General features: G+C 38.5%; 1 protein-coding gene across 4 annotated transcripts in view; it reads right to left on the reverse strand.

Moving 5' to 3' along the window:
* Positions 1–12,174: 12,174 nt before the first annotated feature.
* The window catches only part of LOC131900981 (vomeronasal type-2 receptor 116-like), a 29,622-nt gene continuing 17,227 nt past the window's right edge, over positions 12,175–24,569 (reverse strand). For 2 of the 4 annotated variants that reach the window (XM_059252284.1, XM_059252283.1), the window contains 5 exons: positions 23,179–23,458; positions 21,996–22,802; positions 20,924–21,148; positions 20,024–20,147; positions 12,175–13,865 (listed from right to left, as the gene is read on the reverse strand). In XM_059252284.1, the coding sequence (XP_059108267.1) occupies positions 12,961–13,865; positions 20,024–20,147; positions 20,924–21,148; positions 21,996–22,802; positions 23,179–23,458 (2,341 nt within the window). In that variant the 3' untranslated portion in view covers positions 12,175–12,960. Of the gene's footprint in view, positions 13,866–20,023; positions 20,148–20,919; positions 21,149–21,995; positions 22,803–23,178; positions 23,459–24,569 lie in introns of all 4 variants that reach the window. The other 2 variants (XM_059252286.1, XM_059252285.1) reach the window with 2 other exon arrangements.

Genomic DNA, 24,569 nt, shown 5'->3' on the forward strand with positions numbered 1-24,569 from the left:
ATCTGGGTGTTATACATATTTTTCCTTGTTCAACCTCACAGGTACTCAATATGGTGGCAGTAAGTCAAACATGTAGTGAAGACATCATTATGCAATCCCTGCAAATTGATGACAATTAAGACATGTTCCATATACTACAGACCTCATATAATGGGAATGGAGACAACCTCACTCTTGTGTTTCTGACTTCCTCAGACTCTTGTCACTATACACCTTGTAAATTATAATATTTTTCCACCTGTGTCCATAGGCCCAATATGAATGAATTAACTATTCAAATCACTAATAATTCCAGAGATTTGTTTGTCATATAAGGTTTTTGGTGATGAAATGAGAATATTCAGGGTAATATTTGTTATTGTATCAGTCCTCAGAACATGATCAATAGCTCACAGTTTCATTACTCCTCAAATAAATTATGCAGAAATATCAAAAGACTTTGCTGAATATGCATAAAACTAGAATTTTACAAGCCCACATAAGGAAGCTTAAATTTTCTCATATATTTGCTGTTGCCTATCACAGTCAAAAATAGTGTCACTTTCTCCTTGGGTGAAAATAAGTAGTTATATCTTTAAAATTATATTTAAATGTTATTGTATGAAATAATGTAAAAGAAACCATACACTCTGATTGTATCCATCTTTTTGTGCATTTAAGGTTGATAAACACAAACTGTGCTATCTAGGACGCCATCTCCCAATGTATCCTATGAAACACACAATATGTTAGAAGTAAGCTTTCCCACAACCAAAGTCAGAACAAAAGAGGTGGAAAAATGTAATACAAAGGAAGGTGAAAATGCTATTTACATCTTTAGACTACAAATACTAAGGTAAAATCTATTTTGAAAGTTTAAAACATGGCAATAAAAAGGAGACAAACCTTTATTTCTTTCTTTCTTTCTTTCTTTCTTTCTTTCTTTCTTTCTTTCTTTCTTTCTTTCTTCTTTCTTTTGTAAAAGGGAGAAACTCTGTTTACAAAGGTAAAAGTGATAATACTGCAAGGAATAAATACCATTATTACAGAACATAACCAAATGAGAATTGGGGAAAATATTACAGAAAATAACAAAATGACAGGAATTCATACATTCTTTGACATAATTCTGCCCCTTATTTTTCTCACAGTCCAGTTAAAAGACATGGACTGACAGATTAGAGTAAAATGGACCAAGTTATTTGTTAGTTGCAACAGATATACTTCAGTGGCAAAGAAACAAGTAGAAAATTACATATGGAAATAAACAAGAATAACAATACTTATGTTCCACCATATACACTTCACACTTAATTTACTGAAAGATCCAATTAAAGTCAGTACATACTTATAAAGTAAGAAATCCAACAAGAGTACATAAACATATATTATGGTGACACTGGTGTACTAAATTTTATAAAGCAAACAGTACTAAATATGAGATAATGGACATATCTCTACATTATAATGGGTGATTTCAATATATGATTATTACCAGTAAGTAGGCAGGTCATCAAAATATAAGGAAAACAATAAAATAAGCTATATGTAAAAAAATGGACTGTACTATAATCTACAGAGTATTTCAAGGAACAGCAGCAGAACACAATTTTTTTCTTCAGTAGCCAAAGGAATTTCTTTTTTTAAATGATGATGTTTTATAGACAGCATGTCTTCTCAAACACTAGGTAACTGAAATAACTTATAATACTATCAGATGACAGTACAAAAAAGTACAAGCCGCTGGGCGGTGGTGGCGCACGCCTTTAATCCCAGCACTCGGGAGGCAGAGCCAGGCGGATCTCTGTGAGTTCGAGGCCAGCCTGGGCTACCAAGTGAGTTCCAGGAAAGGCACAAAGCTACACAGAAAAACCCTGTCTCAAAAAACCAAAAAAAAAAGTACAAGCCAGAACAAAAATAATCTATAGAAAATGTACAAACATATAAAAATTAGAAAAGTAAAACACTTTGAATACTCAGAGAGTCCCTAACAAAATCAGAATTGGGTTCTAATATTCTTGAATGCAAATAGTTGTAGAGATGCAATGTAGCATATTTGATATGTACAAGAAAATAATAGAACACTGGAAAATATAACAAAAGATGTCTCAAAAGGGAAGTGAAAGTCTATTAGTATAAATGTCTACATTTAAAAAATTGTGGACTGGTAGATGGTTCAGCAGGTAAAGATACATGCCAACCACTCTGAATCTCATTCTTCAGAAACATGATTAAAAAAGGGAATAAACCCCAGTAAGCTATTCTCATCCAACATCCCCATGTGAGTTACTAAGTGTGTAAACCCGAGTGAACGCTATGTGTGGGGGTGCACACACAAATAAATCAGTGTTGAACACATCAAAGAAACCTGAAACATCACTAGTCAGAAAGAAACAACAAAAATCAGAATTCTGAATCTTAACCTCTAGAGCAGCAGAGAACCCTGAACCAATAGTAAGTAACAAAATCAAACCTGAAACAATTCAAAAGAACCAACGAAATGCAGTTCTATAAAAAGGATAACCATGAAAGACAAACTGTTAGCCAATCAAAGAAAAATAGTTAGAGAAGACAACCTATAATAATGATAATACAAGATTTGACAGATTCAGAAGATGAAGGAAAAATAAAGGAAAGAAAGAAAAGTGGAGAGAGGAAAGAAAGAAAGGAAAGAGAGAAAGGGAAAGGATACAGAATGTTCTGCCCATGCCTAAGCTCCACATTAAGACTCTTGGGCCAATCTTGTTTAGCATTATTTTTTTTTAATTAAATTTTAATTATTTTTCAATTTTCAGTTTTTTAAAAATGTATTTTTTTAATTTTTAATTTTTTAAAAACTTTTTAATTTTTTTCATTTTTAATTATTATTATGATTTCCCTTCTGCTAAAAATGGCCACCAATGAATCTTGAAGACTGTTTTCTGTGTACACTGGGTGAAACACTGTGCAGCACTTCATGTCTTAGGATAGTGCACTAGCCATTATGAACAAAACACCTTAAAGCTCCTTGGACTGCCAAGCCAGAAGGAGCCCTGCAGTGGGCACTTCTCCTGTGTCCTGCAGCTGCTCACTCACAAACACACAGAGGCTTATATTAATTACAGACTGTTTGGTCTATGGCTCAGGATAATGGCTGATGAGCTCTTTGGTCTTAAATTCATCTATTTCCATTAATCTAAGTACCACCACATGTCTTGTGGCTTTACCTGAGTTCCAATACATCTTGCTCCCCCAGCAGCCTGCAGCAACTTCCCGCTCTCTGCCTTTCTTTTCTCTCTCTCTCTTTCTCTCTCTCTCTCCTCTCTCTCTCAACACTCAGAGAGTCCCTAACAAAATCAGAATTGGAATATATATATATATATATATATATATATATATACATATATATATATATATTTGATTTTCAACCTGGATCTAATCTGTCTTGCCATGAGTTATGGAAGAAATAGAGAAAGAAATTAAATATTTTCTAGAGTTCAATGAAAAAGAGTGTACAATGTACCCAAACTTATATTACACTGTGAAAGCAGTAGTAAGAGGAAAGTTCATAGAACTAAATGCTTAAATATGAAGCTTGAGAAATCTCACACTAGTGAGTTAACAGCACATCTAAGAGCTCTAGAAGAAAAAGAAGGAAATTCAGCCAGGAGGAATAGATGTCGGAAAATAATCAAATTGAGGGCTGAATCAATAAAGGGGAAGTAAGGAAAACAATACAAAAATCAATAAAATAAAGACTTGGTTCTTTGAGAAAAATCAAAAAGATAGACAAACCCCTATCTAAACTAACCAAAAGGCAGAGAGAGAGAGAATATCCAGATTAACAAAATCAGAAATGAAAAGAAGACATAACAACAGATAATGAGGAAATTCAGAGAACAATTAGATCACACTTCCAAAACCTATACTTGAAAAAATTAGAAACTCTAGAAGAAATGGACAATTTTCTGAATAGGTACCAAATACACAAACTAAGTTCAAGACCAGATAAACAATTGAATAGACCTATAATCCCTAAGGAAATAGAAGCAGTCATTTAAAGTTTCTCAACCAGAAAAAGCCCAGGGCCAGATGATTTCAGCACAGTTGTACCAGAATTTTAAGGACGAGCTAATACCAATTTACCTCAAATTGTTCCACACACTAGAACAGAAGGAATGTTGCCAAATTCTTTTATGAGGCTACAGTTACCCCAATCACACAAAGATACAACAACGAAACATAATTACAGACCAAACAACCCTCATGAACATTGATGTATATATACTCAATAAAATACTGGCAAAACAAATCCAAGAACACATCAAATAATCATCCACTATTATCAAGCAGGCTTGATCCCAGAAATGCAGGAATGGTTCAACATACAAAAATATGTTAATCTATTCCATATAAACAACCTGAAAGAACTGTTAATGCATTCCATATAAACAATCTGAAAGAACTGGACCAGGCCCTCTGGATAAGTGAGACAGTTGATTAGCTTGAACTATTTAGGAGGGCCCCAGGCAATGAGACTGGGACCTGTCCTTGGTGCATGAGCTGGCTTTTTGGAACCTAGGTCCTATGCTGGGACACTTTTCTCAGCCTGCAAGGAGGGTACTGGACCTGCCTCAACTGAATCTACCAGGCTGGGCTGACTCCCCAGGGAAGACCTTGCCTTGGAAGAGGTAGGAATGGGAGGCAGATTGGGGGGAGAATGGGGGGTTAGAGGAGGGAGGACAGGGGAATTCGTGGCTAATATGTAAAATAAAATTAACTATAAAATAAAAATTATTTTTAAAAACTGAAAGAAAAGAAAAACATGATATCACCATTGGATTCTGAAAAGGCCTATGACAAAATCCAACACCTCTTCATGATAAAAGTCTTGGAGAAAGAAGAAATACAAGGAACATAACTAAACATAAAAAAGGCAATTTACAGCAAGCCAACAGCCAACATCACATTAAAAGAAAAGAAACGCAAAGTGATTCCACTAAAATCGGGAACAAGACAAGGCTGTCTGCTCTCCCCATGTGTATTCAATGTAGTACTTGAAGTTCTAGCTAGAAGGAGATCAAGGGGATACAAATTAGAAGGAAGAAGTCAAATTTTCACTATTTAAAGACAATATGACAGTATACATAAGTGACCCCCACAATTCTACCAGTGAACTTCTACAGCTGATAAACTCCTTCAGTAAGGTGGCAGGATACAAGATTAACTCAAAAAAAATCAGTAGCACTCCTATGTACAAATAATAAATGGGCTGAGAAAAAAACAAAGAAACATTACCCTTTAAAATAGCCACAAATAATATAAAATACTTTGGGGTAACTAACTAAGCAAGTGAAAGACCTGTATGATAAGAACTTAAGTCTCTGAAGAAAGAAATTTAAAAAGATATCAGAAAATGGAAAGATCTCCCATGCTCATGGATAGTTAGAATTAACATAGTAGAAATGGCAATCTTATCAAAAGCAATCTACAGATTCAATGCAATCCCCATCAAAATACCAACAAAATTCACAGGCTTGTGAATATGGAAAAACAAAAAACCTAGGATAGCTAAAAGAATCCTATATAATTAAACAACCTCTGGAGGAATCATGATCCCTGACCTAAAGCTCTACTATAGAGCTATAGTAATAAAAACATATTGGTACTGGCATAAAAACTGGCATGTGGATGAATGGAATCAAATTAAAGACCCTGACATTAATTCACACACCTATGAACATACGATTTTCAACAAAGAAGCCAAAAGTGTACAATGGAAAAAAGAAAGCATCTTCAACAAATGGTGCTGACATAACTGGATGTCAACATGCAGAAGACTGCAAATAGATCCATATCTGTCACCATGCACAAAACTCAAGTCCAAGTGGATCAAAGACCTCAACACAAATCCAGTTACACTGAACTTGATAGAATAGAAAGTAGGAAGTAGTCTGGAATGAATTGGCACAGGAGACAACTTCCTAAATGTAATACCAGTAGCACAGACACTGATAGCAACAAATAATAAGTGGGACCTCTTGAAACTGAGAAGCTTTTGTAGAGCAAAGGACACGGTCAATAAGACCAAACAACAACCTACAGAATGGGAAAAGTTCTTCACCAACCCCACATCTGACAGAAGACTGATCTTTAAAATAAATAAAGAACTCAAAAAGCTAGACATCAAAATACTGAACAATTCAATTAAAAAAATGGGGTACAGAGCTTACCAGAGAATTCTCAACAGAAGAATCTCAAATGGCTGAAAGACGTTTAAGAAATTGCTCAACATCCTTAGTCATCAGGGAAATGCAAATCAAAACAACTCTGAGATACCATCTTACTCCTGTCAGAATGGCTAAGATCAAAACAACTGAAGACAGCTTATGTTGGAGAGAATGTGTAGCAAGGGGAACATGCCTACACTTTTGGTGGGAATGCAAACTTATACAGCCACTCTGGAAATCAGTATGATCGTTTCTCGGAAAAGTGGGAATAAGTCTTCCTCAAGACCCAGTTATGCCACTCTTGGGCATATTCCCAAGGAATACTCAATCTTACCACAAGGGCGAATGCTCAACTATGTTCATATCAGCATTATTCATAATAGCAAAAACCTGGAAACAACCTAGATGCCCCTCAACTGAAGAATGGATAATGAGGCCGGGCGGTGGTGGCACACGCCTTTAATCCCAGCACTCGGGAGGCAGAGCCAGGCGGATCTCTGTGAGTTCGAGGCCAGCCTGGACTACCAAGTGAGTTCCAGGAAAGGCGCAAAGCTACACAGAGAAACCCTGTCTCGAAAAACCAAAAAAAAAAAAAAAAAGGAAGAATGGATAATGAAAATATGGCACATACACAATGGAGTGCTACTCAGCAGTAAAAAACAATGATATCATGAAATTTGCAGGCAAATGGATGCACCTAGAAAGTATCATCTTGAGTGAGGTAACCCAGACTCAGAAGGACAAACATAGTATGTACTCACTCATAAGTGAATGCTAAATGGGAGAGAAGGGATGGCCAGACTGCAACCCACAACTGCAGAGAGGATAGATAACCTGAAAAGACCCTAGGAGGGACACATGGTTGACCCTGTGAAGGAGAACTGGATGAGATCTACATTAGTGGACTGGGTGTGGGTGGGTGTCAGAGGGCGAGGAGTGGGGGATGAGAACATAGGGAAATGGGAGGGTCAAGCTGGAACAGGGACAGAGTGGGAGGGCAAGGAGGAAGATACCATGATAGATGAGGACATCATGGGAATAGGAAGAGGCAGGGTGCTGGGGAGGCTCTCAAGAATCCACAAGGTTCGCCCCACATTGGTATGCTGGCAGTGGTCCAGAGGGTGCCTGGGCTGGTCTACTCTGGTGACCAACCTTGGAAATAACCTAGCTGTCATCATAGAGCCTTTGTCCAGTGACAGATGGAGGCAGATGCAGAAATCCACAGCCAGGCACCAGGCTGAGCTCTGGGAATCCAATTGATAAGAGAAAGGAGGGCTTCTGCAGGCAGGGGATGTCGAGATCATGATGGGAGGACGGGCAGAGATGACCAGCCACACTAGTGGAAGCCCATGAACTGTGGACTGGTGGCTGTGGAGCCCCCATTGGACTGGACTAGGCCCTCTGGATATGGAAGATGGTTGTTTGGCTTGAACTGTTTGGAGGGCACCCAGGCATGGGGATAAGGCTCTGTCCCTGGTGCATGGGCAGGCTTCTGGGAATCCGGTGCATGTGACATAACACCTTGCACAGCCTTGGGGCAGTGGGAAGGGGCTTGGATCTTCCTAGGCTCAGTGTGTGGGGCTCTGTGACTCCCCATGGAAGACCTTGATTTGGGAGATGTGGGGATTCGGGGTGGCTTGGGAGAAAGGGCTGTGGGGTGGGAGGAGTGAGGAGGGGAGAACTGTGGGTGGTATATGGAGTAAGTAGAAAATTTCTTAATAAAGAAAATTGAAAAAAAATCATCCATGACTAATTCCTCTTGACATTGGAAAGTAGCTGGGGATCCAAAAGCCTGGGATGTTGACTGGTTCTGGGAAGAGCAGACTGCTTCCTTCTTTGTGTGTGCTCTGTGGCATCATCCAAGGCTGGAGATAGGCAGGCAACAGTTGGAGCAGTTAGTAGTTTTTTTGGGGACTGGGGGGCCATGGGTTGCCAAATAAAATACAGGATCTTTATTGATTTTAATTTTTTCCTGTTTTTATTTTATTAATTTTTTAAAAATTTATTTTATATACCAACCACAGATCCTCCTCTCCTCCATCCTCCTGGCCCCCAGTCTTCCCCCCAACTTTCTCCTGACTCCTACTTCCTCCAAGGCAAGGTATCCCATATGGAATGAGCAGAGCCTAGTGCATTCAGCTGAGGCAGGTTAAAAACTCTCATCCCTGCTCCAAGGTTTCTCAAAGTGTCCCACCATAGTCTCTGCACTCCAAAATGCCAGCTCATGTACCAGGGGTGGATCCTAATCCCACTACCTGGGGGCCTCCTAAACAGTTCAAGCTAAACAACTGTCTTGCTTATCTAGAGGGCCAAGTCCATTCCCAGGGAGGCTCCTTAGCTGTTGGTCGACAGTTCATGCGTTTCCACTATTGGGTCTAGTCATCTCTGTACATTTTCCCATCTTGGTCTCAATGTCCCATGCCCACAGAATCCCTCTTCTCTCTCATCTATTGGATTCCCTGAAAGAGATACCATGATAAATGAAGATATCACAGGAATAAGAAAAGTCAGGGCACTGGGGAAGTTTTCAGGAATCCACAATGATGACCCCACCTTGGACTATTGGCAATGGTAAAGAGAGTGCCTGGACTTGTTTACTCTGGTGACTGGATTAGTGAATACCCAAACTGTCATCATAGAGCCTTCATCCAGTGACTGATGGAAGCAGATGCAGAGATCCACGTGCTGGTGCCAGGCTGAGCTCTGGGAATTATTATTATTATTTTATTTATTTAGACAAAAAAGAAGAAAGTGTGATATTTTATTTGTGGACATTTTGTGTTAAGTATTTGTTAAATTTAAAATTTTCTTGGATAATTTCTTTTATTGTATCTTCAATGCCTAATGTCTTCTGTCTCTTACATTCTTTTGGTAACACTTCCTTCTATAGTTCGTGCTTGTTTACTCAGATTTTCCATTTCCAGCCTTCCTTCAGTTTATGTCTTCTTTATTGTTTTTAGTTCAATTTTCAAGTCTTGAACTGTTTCCCTCATATGTTTGATTTTTTTTCTTGATATTTAAGAGATTTATTGATTTCTTCCATTTTTGTATGTATTTTCCTCCATTCCTTTAAGGGAAATTTTCATTTGCCCCTTAAGGGCCTTTATCATCTTCATAAAGTTATTTTAAGGTTGTTTTCTTCTGTTTCATTTACATTGGGATGTCCAGGTTTTGCTATTGTAGAACTGCTCATTTCTGGTGGTGCCATGTTGCTCCTTCTGTTGTTGAATGTATTCCTATACTACACTCTACCCATCTCATCCTCCAACTGTTACAGGTGAGGCCTGGGACTCCTGGGGTTTCTGAGGCCTCAGGAGATTTTTTGCTTCCCATTTGCTGGGGCTCTTCCTCCATTTGGAGGAGGTGGGGCCTGTGGCTCCTATGGTCATTCTTCCACCAATCAGTGCATGTGGAGTCTCTGGCTCCAGTGGTTGCCCTTCCACCAACTGGTGCAGGTGGGACTTTTGGTTCTGATGGTCACTCTTCCAACAATTGGAGTATTTGAGGCCTTTGGTTCAAGTTGTTACTCTTCCACCTATCTGTGCAGGTGTTGCCTGTGGCCCCACTGATCACTGATATGGTGGAGTATGGTGGCATGGGCAACATGCTGTGGCCCAATCTCTGAGGCTGTGGTGGGTTGGGAAGGGGCATGGAATGGGCACCCATGGCCTAGGATCTAGAGAGAAGGACTGTCTAATTGGGAACTAGGACACTCAAAGTTTCTATCAATCAGTGCAGGGATGTCCTGCATGACATGGTGTCTTAACAGAGTTTTAATTTACATTCCCTTGATAGTAGAACACCTTTTAGAAATACACATTTTTTATTCCATTGGACATTTTATACAATATATTTTGTGGAATCTGATTTTTTAAAATTTTTACTTGAAGAGGATTTCATGCAGAAAAACTGTATTTACATCATTTCCACCACATCCTCTCCTTCTAGCCCATCTCATGTCCCTACCCTCCATCTAAAATTCAAACCCTCTCTTTAACATTATTTTTATATACCTAGAGAGATAGAGACGTGCACACCAACACAGAAAGAGATACAAATAGCGGATGAGTACAGTTACTGTTTCTAGTTTGAGCTCATCTGTAGAGAGGATGGAATCACCATCTCTCAGTATCATTGATTGACTGTAGTTCTCCCTGTAGAAGTGTGGACATGTCAGAGTTCTCTCATCTCTTTGTCAGGTCTACTTTTCACTGTGCATGCTGTATTTAGATAACAAACTTGTTAAGATATCATAGGTTCAGCTTCATTGCCATAGAAAAAACACTCCTTCTCAGCAGACACCCTAGTCTTCCAGGTCTTACTGGTCTTTCTGCCCCTTTCCAAAATGTTTCATGTGTGTGTGTGTGTGTGTGTGTAAAATTGTGTTGGGTGTCCCAGTTCCTCACCTATTGATAAGTTGGGTGTTTCTGCTTTGGATTCAGTGTATTGAAGAAGAAGCTTTATCATGAGTGGCCAGGACTATGCTTATCCAGGCTTAAAAGAATAAGTTTCCAGAATTATACTGATTCAGGAAATAGGAATCATTGGTTCTCCCTTAGAGTCTAAGACATCACTAATCATAGGCACTTGGCTAGGTTTACAGTAACAAACATAAATTCCCTTCTGTTGAGGGATGAATTAAAGATGACTAAACAGGTGTTGGTTACCCCAAATATAACTTTCCCACAATCACATCTTTGAATATATCTTGCTGTGATAGTCTTTATGGTGGTTCATAAGCTTTACTGATGAAAAATTATAATTACATTTATTTCTATTCTTTTAAACATTTATTTATTTATTCATTTATTACTTATTTATTTATTATATACAACTTTTTTGCCTGCACACCAGCAGAGATCACCAGCTCTCACTATAGATGGTTTTGAGCCCCACTGTGGTTGCTGGAAATAGATCTCAGGACATCCAGAAGAGCAGTCAGTGCTCTTAACCACTGATACAGGTTTGGATGGCCTCCTGGTGGAAGGATAAGAATCCTTCCCTGGTGCACGAGTGGGATTTTTTGAGCACACTACCTATTTTGGGGCACCTTGTGCAGCCTTGAGGCAGGGAGAAGGGCTTAAACTTGCCTCTACTGGATGTGCCTCCCCATGGGAGGCCTTGCCTTCTTGTGGGTAGGAGTAAGGGGTGTTGGGAGAGAGAGGCTGGGGGGTAGGAGAATGGAAGAGGGGGACCTTTGGTGTGTAAAATGAATGAAAAATTCTTAGCTAAAAAATAATAATTGTGTTTCTTTCTTGGCAGTTTTTAGCAGCTTCAAATACTCTGAAAGCTGGTCCTCAGGCAGGAGGCTTCCCAGTCAATTCCATGTCAATACTTGCATATCTGTATCTGAAGTGTGTGGTGTCTTCATTAATAGGGCATATTTTCAATTTCTGGGAAGCAACAAGATGCGTGTCCCTAGCTTATATGGTTGTGAGCTTATTTTGGATTCCCCTGAAAAATGACCTAGAGAAAGGTTTCCTGTGCCTGATACTGAGATTCTTGTAAGACGGTTTGTGTATCTAAGGGAATTGCTCTCATCCCAAAAGTGCAATTCATTTAAAATTTATATGTAAACACATACTCAATTAGTTATTTCATACATGTATTTCATATTTTACTTTTTATTAAATCTGTCCTCCAAATACTATATTTTTATTATATTTTCCCCTCTATAAATGGCTTCCCAATCCTACACACATATCATTGAATCCAATTTTATATTTTTTCTTATCTCTCTTAAACAAAACAAAGCACAAATGGAAATCATAACAAATAAGCAAAAAGAATAAAATAAACCAATGCCCGAAGAAAAAGAATAAAAAGAAGCCCCCTGCCCAGAACACAGAAAGTAAAAAAAAAAACACGAAATATATCTTGTGTGTCCAGCTACAACAAAATGCATGACCCAGGAGTGTGGTTGAAATAACCATTGAAACACCACTTTAGAAAATGCTGTCTCTTTTGCAAAAGGCAAGAACTACACACTATTTCTTGTTTATGGATTGGATTTGAGTCCATGTCTACTTGTTAGTACTGTGATATTTTTTTGGCTGGTACCACTGCAGATCTTATATATGTTTCCAACACTGTTGTGATTTCATGTGATTGTCTAGTCCTGTTGATTTGTAGGTGATAATGATTCCATGAAGACGTCCACTACCTCTGCCTCTTTAAATATTTCCACATCTTTTCCCATATAGATCCCTGAGGCTTGTGGGTTAGGATTTCTCTATAGTACCAGCTGCTGAGGTGATATTCCAGGGGACAACACTTACTTCTGTCATCAAATAAGGAAAAGTCTACCTGGTGCCCAAGTAGAAGCCTTTCCCCTACTGACTAGCATGCAAGTTGCTAGAAAGTACTCTTCAGAATAACTCATAGAAAAATAGGTGGGAATAAAGACTAACAGGGTCCATTTATGAATGATTCCTCCCATTCAACATATATATGAAGAACCAAGCAATCAATCCATCTACAAAACCCTCCCAACCTAAGGCTCAGGGAACATTGAAGAAGGAAGGAAAGATCTTGAAAGCCTGAAGATAAGGGAGATTCCTATGAAAATATGTGTACTATGAAGAGCAGAATGTATACAGTAAAGTCTCACCCACATTACCACCAGAATGTAAGGTCAACAAGGATGACATTATGAAACTTGATAAACTGGATAGGAAATGATGAAAGCTGGGAATGGAAGAGAGGGTCACTCCAAGGAAATGGAACACAGATATTTTAAGTGTCATCTAAAAGTCTTAAAACTAGGAATGGATCAGTAAAGTGATTTATCCCTGAATTTTTGAAGAGAATTTAAATCTGGTCTCATGAAAATAACATAACATTTTGGGACAAAGATGCACCCTAACAACCCTGCACTGGAGGCCAAGATGGAGAGGACCTCCACAGCCACCATGATCTTCCCCTTGGTGCTGTGGTAGACAGGGAGGAAGGTGACCCACACACTGCAGAACACCAGCATGCTGAAGGTCAGAAATTTAGCTTCATTGAATCTGTCAGGAAGATTCCGGGCCAAGAAAGCCACAGTGAAGCTCCCCAGAGCCAAGGAGCCCAAGTATCCTAAGACAAAGTGGAATGCAATAGTTGAGCCTTTGCTGCACACAATGATAATCTGTCCATGCTCAGAGTGTGTATCTGTGTCAATAAAGGGAGGGGCTGTGACCAGCCAGATTCCACACAGAATGAGTTGGATCAAGGTACAGATGGGAATGACAAATTTAGGTGCCCCTGATACCAGTATCCCTCTCATTCTTTTTCCTGGAGTCGTGAGCTTGAAGGCCAAGACAACTGTAATAGTCTTGGCCAAGACTGTAGACACAGCCACTGTGAAAAATACTCCAAATGTGGTCTGCTGAAGGATGCAGGTGACTATGTGGGGATGCCCAATGAAGAGCAATGAACAGAGGAAACAGATTATGATGGAGATCAGTAGGATATAGCTGAGAATGCGGTTATTGGCCTTCACTATGGGAGTGTTATTATACTTCACAAAAGCACCAAGAACAAGAGCCGTGAGGGCAGAGAAGCACAGGGACATGCAGGCCAGAGTCATCCCCAATGGGTCTTCATAAGCTAGAAAGGAGACATGTCTTTGCAGGCAGCGTGTGTGCTCTGGGTTGGAATACTGATCTTCTGGACAGCGAACACACTGCTCCACATCTGCAGAAGGAAATTAAAAATTCCATCATTATAGTCTTAATCTTTTAGTGTCTGTATTAATCAGAGGATGCCTCAATAACTGTTTTTGTCTTCATTGATATATTTTTTTTTTGTTTTTTCGAGACAGGGTTTCTCTGTGTAGCTTTGCACCTTTCCTGGGACTCATTTGGTAGCCCAGGCTGGCCTCGAACTCACAGAGATCCACCTGCCTCTGCCTCCTGAGTGCTGGGATTAAAGGTGTGTGCTACCACCGCCCAGCACATTGATAATTTTTTCCTTGTTGCTATATGGAGCAGCAAGGTCAGGCTGCTCTGTAGCAATCCATCCTTGGTGATGGAAATCCTCACCTTTACCAGAAAGGGAACAGAGTAGCTTCTTATTTCCAGTTATCAACTTTCATATTTATGCAAGTTTTTAAAATAAGAAAAATACTTGGTTTCTTAGGGTTTATAAATGGTAATAAAAACAGCTCAGTTAAATTCTCAAACATTATACTTATTATCTACAGATCTTTGTTCTGTGAATGTGTGGTGGATAAAATGAGAGAGGCTTCTATATGCTCAGAGATGTTTGCTCGGTCACTAGGGAATGGACCTATTTGAAAAGATTAAAATATGTGTTCTTATTGTAGTAGGTTTGACTTTATTGGGAGAAGTGTGTCACTGAGGACGGGCTTTTATTTTTCAAAAGCTCAAGCACACCCCAATGTCTCTCTCTTCGTGCTCCTGAGGATCTGTATGTAGAACACACATCTTCTCCAGAACTGTGTCTGTCTCTGTTCTGACATGTTCCCTGACATTATGACAATGGTTTACAACTGTAAGCAAGACCCAATTAAATGCTTTATTTGTAAGTCTTGTCATGGTTATGGTGTCTCTTCACTGTAATATAACACACACGAAGACCAAAATAATAGGGAGGAGTGAAATATTACTGTGACAGGCCCAGCCATGCTTCTAGTTGCCAAAATGTGGCCTTTGGAACAAGGGATTAGGAAAACAGTTAAATGTTTTAAGTAAGGCTTCATTGGCCATGCTATTGGGATCATGGAAAGCAGTCCTGAGGGATATTTAAACAGTGGGAACCTCTGAAACTCATGCAGTTTCATAGGCATAAAAATTAGTAAAATGGCTCAGAGGATATTCCTTTATATTTTGACTAAGAGTGTGGTTCCTACTTGTTCTGGTCCAAAAATATGCCTGAGACCAAACTGAAGAGTTTTGAATTAGGAAAACTGAGGAAATTTTAAGACAATCTAGTGTTGACTTTCTGGTGATGTTGTGAATGTGTTGCTCTGATTGATTGATAAATAAAACACTGATTGGCCAGTAGCCAGGCAGAAAGTATAGGATAGGTGGACAAGCAGAGAAGAGAATTGTGGGAAGTGGAAGGCTGAGTCAGGAGATGCCATCCTGCCATCTAGGAAGCAACATGTAAAGGCAACAGGTAAAGCCATAGAACATGTGGTGACATACAGATTAACAGAAATGGGTTAATTGAAGATATAAGAACTGGATAACAAGGAGCCTGCCACAGCCAAACAGTTTATAGGTAATATGTATCTCTATGTGTTTACTAGGCTGTGGGACTGGCGAGTGATAGATATTTGACCTGACCATGGGCCAGACAAGACCAGGAAAACTTGAGCAACATTCACCTCCTTATGTGATTATTAATTGTCACTCTTATTCAAATCCATAGTTAAAAGGAGCTAGGTGAGCATGGAAAAATACTAAACAAATGGTTTGAGAAGAAAAGGAGCCCCAGGAAGTGTAATGCAGGTAATTCCAGAGCTTAAAGAGATAAAACATTTCAAGGAAAGCCTGTTGCTAAATGGAATAAAGGAAATGACAACATCAAGGTAAGAAGGCACTGAGCTAAGCTTCCAACTTGTGAAATGAAATACATTAGGTTTTGGTGAAAGAAATCATTAAAAATAAAAATCAGGTAAAACTGTATTTGAACATCCTAATAAGCAGAAAACATTGGAAGATTTGGTCACATGGTTCTGACTTTGAGCAAAGGATAGAAGAAGGCAGGTGTGGAACCTCCATCCATAGCTAAGTAAGGTCACTAGGACAGGTATTTGTCCAAGGTGCCCCTACATGGAGGCCAAAAGATGCCTTTGAGAGAAGCCGGGAAGGTGAAGCACAGATTTCTTTGGAGATCTCAAGATGTTGGACATGCCGGAGTCATGAGGCACCTGCCAAGATACCTGCAGACAGGGTGATGAATCAGCCCAAGAGAGCGTAGTTTGTTACAATCCACAAAACAGAAAGATATTGGAGATCTGAAGAGTGCTTTAAAATAGACACAGAGATGCAGAATTTGGAGTTTGCCCTGCTGGACTTTAAACTTTGGACAAAATGTATTTTGAATTATGATGTGCCTATGAGCCTAGGGGGACCAGAGATCATTATATAGGATTTTGAGTGAGAATGACCACCACAGGCTCCTAGATTATTATGCTTTTCTCCAGGGAGAGGCATGATTGAAAAGGATTAAGTGGTTTATTCTTGTGGGAGTATCTGTGACATTTTTGGAGGAAGTGTGTCATTGACGATGGGCTTTGGTTTCTGAGTAAACACAAGTAGCCCCAGTGTCTCTCTCTTCCTTCTGCCTGAGAATCTGGAAAGAGAACACTCAGCCACTTCTCCAGAACCATATCTACCTGTGTGTGGCTGGGGTCCTTGTAATTACAACAATAGACTGAACCTCTGATAGTGTCAGTGAGCCGCAATTAAATGCTTTTCTCAAAAAATAATGTTCATGTTCATGGTGCCTCTTCATAACAATAGAACACTGACTAAGACAGCATGCCCAGACCACAAAGGCAGGGGATACAATGCTATGTATGTGCGTTTTGCTTGTGTCATTGGTCTGTATCTTCATACAGAGTCAATGATTGACAATTCTCTCGGGTACACACTGTTTGCATAAATCAATATTTCCATTAAAGAAAGCTGTACTCTTATGCACCAAAATGCCCTTTGTTTTAAATTCATAACATCAACATTTAACATAAATATTTGGACAAAAGGACATGTACTTTTTCTACTATGTTTTATTTCAATGACATATGGTATGTGGATATCTATAATTTCATGTTTACTTTGGTTCTTGCCACTATTCATCTATGTATTAGAAAAAATCCAAACAACTCATGAATTTTGAATATGCTACAACATAAAAATTTAGATATTTTTAACACTGTATTTAAAATTCATCCATACATATAGTGTATTTGGATTTAATCTACCTTCCTAGTCTTGTTGCTATTGATTTGAGAATTGAGTAGATATGTCACTGTGTTTCAAGTGAGGCTAATGCTGGTATTGAAGGGCGAAATGAAAGGGACATAATTAATTTTAAACTAAAAAAGATTTAAATTAAATATATGCTTATGTTTATATGGTATGCATAAATGTGCACATGTGATTTTGTGAGTGATTTTTGCATGTTAGTGTAAGCACACATGCATCTGTGCATGTATTTGCAGTTCAGAAGACAATCATCAGGTGTTTTTCTTCAGTTCCCTCTCTTTTAGAAAGTCTCTTATTGTTCCCAACTGCACTTTCCAACCTAGATGAGATGCATGATTATGGCTATTCTGAAAACTTTTCTTATCTCTTGGTAGGATGTCATTGCTGAAGAATACTATCACATCTTGGGGTGTATTCTTGGCATCTGAATACTCATCCTAATCATTCCACAGTAATTGCTTTGCTCTGTAAGCTATTCCTCAAGGTCTTAAATATATTTCATTAAATACAAGAGTCTGAAAATCTCTCTGGTCCTCATCAGTGATAAGCTGTGTGCCAGGTGGACAATAATGTGGACTGGCTGACTCTGTTTTATTTATTTATTTTTATTTATTTATTTATTTATTTATTTATTTTGGTTTTTCGAGACAGGGTTTCTCTGTGTAGCTTTGCGCCTTTCCTGGAACTCGCTTTGGAGACCAGGCTGGCCTCGAACTCACAGAGATCCGCCTGGCTCTGCCTCCCGAGTGCTGGGATTAAAGGCGTGCGCCACCACCGCCCGGCATCTGACTCTGTTTTAAATTCAGTTCATACAAATGGTGAGGGAAGATTAGACATATGGATAGCAATACTGTGTTCAAAGGATTCTTGTACAATAAATTACCAAATATTTCTGGTTTTCATTAAACATTTTTTTGGAGTGAGGGGCTCTTCTCCCAACCAGTGAGTCCTGCCTCTAGGATCTAGGCCCTTGGACACACCAGTCCTGGGAACCCTTATCCACCTCTTCCCCAATTGCAGTCTAGCAGAGAAAGCTCCTCCATGCCCCCCCAAAGCCCCCATTAGACCCTGCAATTTACAAGACCCCCACCCTACCCCAATATCCATCTGCCTGGGACCCAAGTAACTTCCTGAGACACAGAAAACAAAGTGCCATCTCTCATTGGACCAAGAGTGGCTTCCTGAAACACAGAATCTGTCAGCTCTGACTGGACGAAGAGCCCTGATAAAACCAGGAGTGGCTCCCTGATTCATAGAATCACCTAGCTTAGATTGGACCAAGAGCAGCTCCCTGAGATACAGAATCTGTCAGCTCCAATTAGACCAAGAGGTAAGTTTAAGACACAGACACAGAGTGGACCATAGCAGCTCACTTAGACACAGGCACCACTTGCACCTGTTGGAGGAAGAGAAGGGCAGACATGAGTGCTAGAATACATATAACAATATAAAGAGCAATATGGCATCACCAGAACCTAGCTCTTCTACAACAGAAAGACCTGAACATCACAATGTAGCAGAAGCAGATAAAAGTAACCTTAAAGATAATTCATGAAGATACTAGAGGCCTTTAAAGAGCAAATAAAAAAGTCCCTTAAAAATTGAGGAAAACACAAACAAAAAATGTGAAGAAATCAATAATTCCCTTAAAGAAACCTAAGAAAACCATGAAAAAAATTAATCATGTGAAGGAAACTGTTGAAGACTCATCCTGAGTGAGGTCACCCAGACTCAGGACAAAGATGGTATGTTCTCACTCATAAGTGGATACTAGATGTAAAGGAAATGATAACCAGACTGTATACCACAGCTCTAGAGAAGCTAACTAACAAGGAAGACCCAAAGAGGGATGCATGGATCACCCTAGGAAAGGGGAATAGTTGAGATTTCCATTAGTGAACTGGGGGTGAGGTGTGGCAATAAAGGGTAGGGGATGGGGGATGAGAAATAAGAGAATGGGATGGTCAAGCTGGAAAAATGATGGAGAGAGAATGCAATGAAAGAGATACCATGATAGAGGGAAATGTCATGGAGATAGAGAGAAAGTGGGTACAAGGGAAGTTGCCAGGAATCCACAAAGATGACCCCAGCTTGAACAACTAGAAATAGTGGTGAGGGTGCTTGAACTGGTCTGCTCTAGTAATCTGTTATCAAAAGTCTTCATCCAGTAACTGATGGAAGCCTATACAGATATCCACAGCCAAGCACCAGGCGGTGCTCCAGGAATCCAGTCAAAGAGAGATAATAGGAATTCTATGAGCAGTGACATCAAGACCATGATGGGGAAATATGCAGGGATGTCCAAACCAAACGTGTGGAAACTCAGAAAGTGGGATCATTGGCTGTGGAGCCTGCATGGGATTGGACTATGCTCTCTGCATCATGACACAGTTGTGTAGCTTGATCTGCTTTGAGGCCCCCTGGAGGAAGGACAGAATCCATCTGATACGTGAGAGGCCATTTTGGAGCTCACTAACTATAATAGGACACATCGTGAAGCCTTGAGCCAGGGCAAGGGCTTGGACTTGCCTCTACTGGATGTGCCTACCCGTGGGAGGCCTTCCCTTCTTGTTGTATGGAATGGAGTTAAGTTGGGGGGAAGGCTGAAGGAGGGAAGAGAGGGGTCTCTGATTGGTGTGTAAAATGACTGCAAAATTTTTATTGAAAAAAAATTTTTTTTGGAAAACATAGATTGTGTAACCTTCATTGTGTGAGCAAGATGTGTTAAGGAAGGCAGTCCAATTTCCTCCCAGAGTTCATATTATGGTTGATATCAGAGAAATCATTCTATTAAAATCACATATTTTATGTCTTCAGTTTCCTTCAAGGACTTTTCTATTTTTGAAAGGAGAAGATATTCCATTTCAGCAACGTCTTCGGCACACAAACACATACCAGTCTCATTGGAAACCTCATGCTCTGGGCACCAGGCACAGTCAAAGCAGCAGTCTGCTGCGTGTTCTTGATGAAATTTCCTGAATCCAGGAGTGCATGTCACACTGCATGTAGAAGTCGGAAGCTAAAACGAACAAAGTAACAGACACAGGTTTCAAATATTCTTCTATTATCACACATTACATATCATATTCAGGTATCTGAGCATTTTCTATATACCTGCAATGAAGTTGAAGGACCTACAATATTTATTACATTGAGTCACATTGTATGTATCAAGTTTGATTATAGAGATTAGAAATTGTGTCTTCCCTGATCAAAATCATCCAAAAGGCTTGCTTAGGAGGCATGCATTGCTCCCGAAGGGTTTAAAATCAAAATCAAGGATGATGAATTGGGTGGGGGAGAAAACAGAGTGGGATTATATAGAGTCACAGAATGAAAAAAAAAACTGGGCATGCATGTGGTAGGAGTCTCTCACAGGCTTAAAATTTTACTTTAAATGAAAGTTTGGGATTTAGAAATATGTTTCTGGAAACAATTGCAGGCTATCCTTGATTAAGCTATAAAGATGTTGACACAGAATCACAAAATTTCATGGTTTCTATCTAGTTACAAAATTTTAATGATCTACATATTGTGTTTTTATTTTGTATATCTGTTTCTGTGGTATGAGGTGAATTGAAACACAACTCTTGGTGTCTATGGATCCCCAAAGGATTGTATCACCATGACCTGGACATATTGGAAGATGCGAATCATCAAAAACAGAGCTGTGTGAACTGAGCTTGGGCTCTTCCCATAAGCAGAGACTGTTGTTAACCACCAAGCCATTACTCTGATCCCACACATTTTTGTAGCACAGATGTACTGCAAGGAATGAAAATGATGTGTACACACCAGTGTTGCTCCCATGGTCTGCTCTAAGTCTTCAGAAATGTGTAGTTGTTGGCTCTGTGGGGAATAGGAGGAATAACCTCCTAGTTTCACCTTTAATCCAAAGCCTTGTGGGAAATTCCAAATGTTGTATATATCATAGTCTGCACACTGTTTTCCTCTCAGATTCATGTCCACCAGCTCTCCAATAGGGTTAGTAAATACCTTGTTCTTCAGCAAAGAAGCCATCTAAGTGAGATACATCATTAAATGATTACCTATTCTTATCCAGTAAAGCAAAGTGACATTGTGAATGACCCGTAATGTTCAATGTGTTCCAGAAAAGACAAGAATATTGATGATATCCTATCTAGTTAATATAAGATATCTCATGTATAATTACATTTTGTTATACTTCATATGCATTATTCATGGTGCAAATAGAAGAAATGTTATCAAATAATAACATAGTGAAAGAGATCTGAACATTTGTTATTTGCATGGAAACTGTCCAAAGGGATGATTTTGCTTAAGTGTGTGTGGGTTAATTTGAGTATGTGTGTGTAGCAAAAATTATTTTTAAAAAGAGACAAGTTGTGTAATTAAGCAGTGAGAGGATTGGAAGTTTTTGAAAGGAATAGAGGGAATGCATATCAGGCAAATACATTATACATATAAGAGATAAAAGTAAAATTATTAACATCAAGCAGTCCTTATTTGTCAACATTGATACTTCATATAAATAATTATTTATGACATTTATCAATACATATTTTATGTCTCTAGAAAGAAATTTATTTTTAGTTGTCACTTAAGGATTTTATGATAACATTTTCAGTGACTATTTCCAATATTAAACACATTTGTTAAAATGTTGACATACATTCTCACGAAAATAACTACTTCACATACAAATAGTTGTCATCCATTGAGTGTTAATCTTGTGAAGTTGATTTGTTGACATAAAATATTCATATTAGGGAGATTTGATAAATCTTTGTATTGATAGAAGAGTCCCTGACAAGTTCATATGAACACTTGTGGGGCCATTTAGAAATATAAGGACTTAAGAATAATGGAAAGTAAGATAATTTACCTGATGACAGTCACGGAATATTCCTCTGAGTTCACCTACAGGCTGAGAATCTACTAGTTGATAAAGAATTTCATGGAAGGTGTGGGCAACAGCGTATACAGCATTGTATAAATTGTAACCTTCTGCACTCATGACCATGTCAAATTTATGTTGTGATAACCACTCAACTGTAGTGTTGAATAAATAATAATTCATTGAGCTAAAGTTGGTCTCAGAGACTGAACAGTTAAAGTAATTCCACTTTGTTCTCATCTGAGAAATGTCTACTGGATATTTGGAAATGTTCACTATTTGCCTAAAATGCCTAAATATGGAAACTTTACCACAGTGCTGTGCAAAAGTGACAGTCCCTTGGAAGGGGTCAAGGCTGAAATCTCTCTTACTTTTGGTGACATCCCAATGTGAGGTGGTGACCCAGATTCTCTGTACACCTAAATAGCCCCACCTTCTGAAGCTCACTTCTAGGGTAGAGTTCATTTCACCATAAATAATAACAACCTTTGCTGATGATGCCATGATTTGTTTGTCATATATTCCAGCCCTTGCTGTGTACAATTGCATGTTATCTGGGATCACATTCACAAAAGCTAAGCAGACTCCATTTATTTGCATCTCTTCTCTTAAGTCTGAGAGAAACTGAATCCCCTGGTCATCATCTGAGACAACCAGCCCTACCCAGGTCCATGTAAAATAAAGCATCAAAGAGACCATGGCCTTGGGCAAACATGTATCCTTGTGTGCTATCTGGTAGACATAGGGAAATAGGACATTATCACTCAGGAGAGGATGAAATGGTCCAAAGAAAATCTGAAGGATAAAAAACAAAGAAAGCAATGTGAGGAATATAATAGGCAGAAACTTCATTCACAGATATGAGTTTTATTACTCACCTTCCAGACCTCCTACAGAAGACAGCTAGATAAACCTGTCAATGTTGAGTTGGATTCTAGAATATTTATGACAAGTCTGAATGTTCAACAAAAGTTTTGCATTTCTGCCCCCCATCAATTCATTTATTTTTGTAATACAAAGAAATGTTGGTGACATACCAAAAAGTGATTTCTTAATCCTTTAGAAGATACAAATTGGCACACACCAACTCAAGTTGCCCATTCATTCTTTGTAGAAGCTTGGGATTGGCATAGACAAGCTGCTATCTCTAATTTGTACCACTCTGTCTCACCTTTGGAGATGTGAAAAGGGTTGTCATTTTTATAGAGGTACTCCATGATGATCCTATAAGTGATACATCACATATAGAATTTCCACACTTATAATTAGGAATTATTGAAAAATTTGCTTGTGGTGAATATAGTAAATCAATTACTGTCATTGTATTAGAACACAGGCCAACAAGGATGGAAAAAAGCAAAGACATGTTGGGTAAAAGATAAGGGTTCATGTTGATCTCTTCAGTAGCAAAAATCAATGCCAGAAAAAACTCGAATTTCTCTGTTGGTACTCTAAAAATGACACAAGAGCATCATAGAGGATATTACAAATATGAAATGTTCAAAGCCAATGAAATAAACCTTTTTCTATGCCCCCTCTAAATTTGTATATTAATTCTGGATTTCTTCATGTCAGGGTATGGAAAAAGTGATCTTTAAAGATGAAAGCATTTCCAAAACTCATCTAAATAAATCATTCTGAGATAACAGTTTTCTCTTTATAAAAATACATAAGGGGCTTTTGTGATCCCTGAATGCCATCTACAGGCCTAGACATTCAGTCTGCTCTACATTTGTTTTGTGATTGTTATTCTCTAGAGAAACATGAAAAAAAACAATTACATGAACCATATATCTACAGAATGGCACTTTATCCTTAATTTTTTAAAGGATAACTAAAGAAGGATTAAAGTTGATCAGATTTTATTCATTAAAATTTTCATTCATGTGTAAAAGTGTCTTGACCATATTGAGTATATCAAAAAAATCACACAATAGATCCTGGCCTTCAACCCAATGTAGATGTCTCCTGCTCTTCCCAAGCTCATGCTGTAACTAGGAATTAAAAGAGATCAAGTGTATACAAATAAAAAAGGAAGAAGTCAAACTATTAATATTTGCAGAGGTTATTATAGTATATATAAGTGACCCTAAAATCCTATCAGGGAACTGCTATAGCTGATAATCACATTCAGTGTTGTGCATAAATACAAGATTAACTCAAAAACATCACATGTCCTCTTATATATGAATGATCAATGGGCTGAAAAAACAATCAAAAAAACAACCCCATTGACAATAGCCACAAATTTAAAAAAAAATGGGTATAACTCTAACCAAAGAAATGAAAGTCCTGCATGACAAAATCTTCAAGTATTTGAAGAAAGAAAGAGAAAGAAATATCAGAAGATGGAAAGCTCTCCCATGCTCAGGAATTGGTAGAGTTAACATAGTTAAAATGTCAATCTTACCAAAATCCATATATAGATTCAAAGCAATTCCCATCACATTCCAATACAATTCTTTACAGATATTGAAAAAAAAACAATACTCAATATCAAATGGGAAAACAAAAACAGGATAGATAAACAATTCTCTACAATAAAATGACCCTATAGTTAAC

Source organism: Peromyscus eremicus, unplaced genomic scaffold, assembly GCF_949786415.1.
Source record: "Peromyscus eremicus unplaced genomic scaffold, PerEre_H2_v1 PerEre#2#chrX_unloc_1, whole genome shotgun sequence".
NCBI classification, from domain to species: Eukaryota; Metazoa; Chordata; class Mammalia; order Rodentia; family Cricetidae; genus Peromyscus; species Peromyscus eremicus.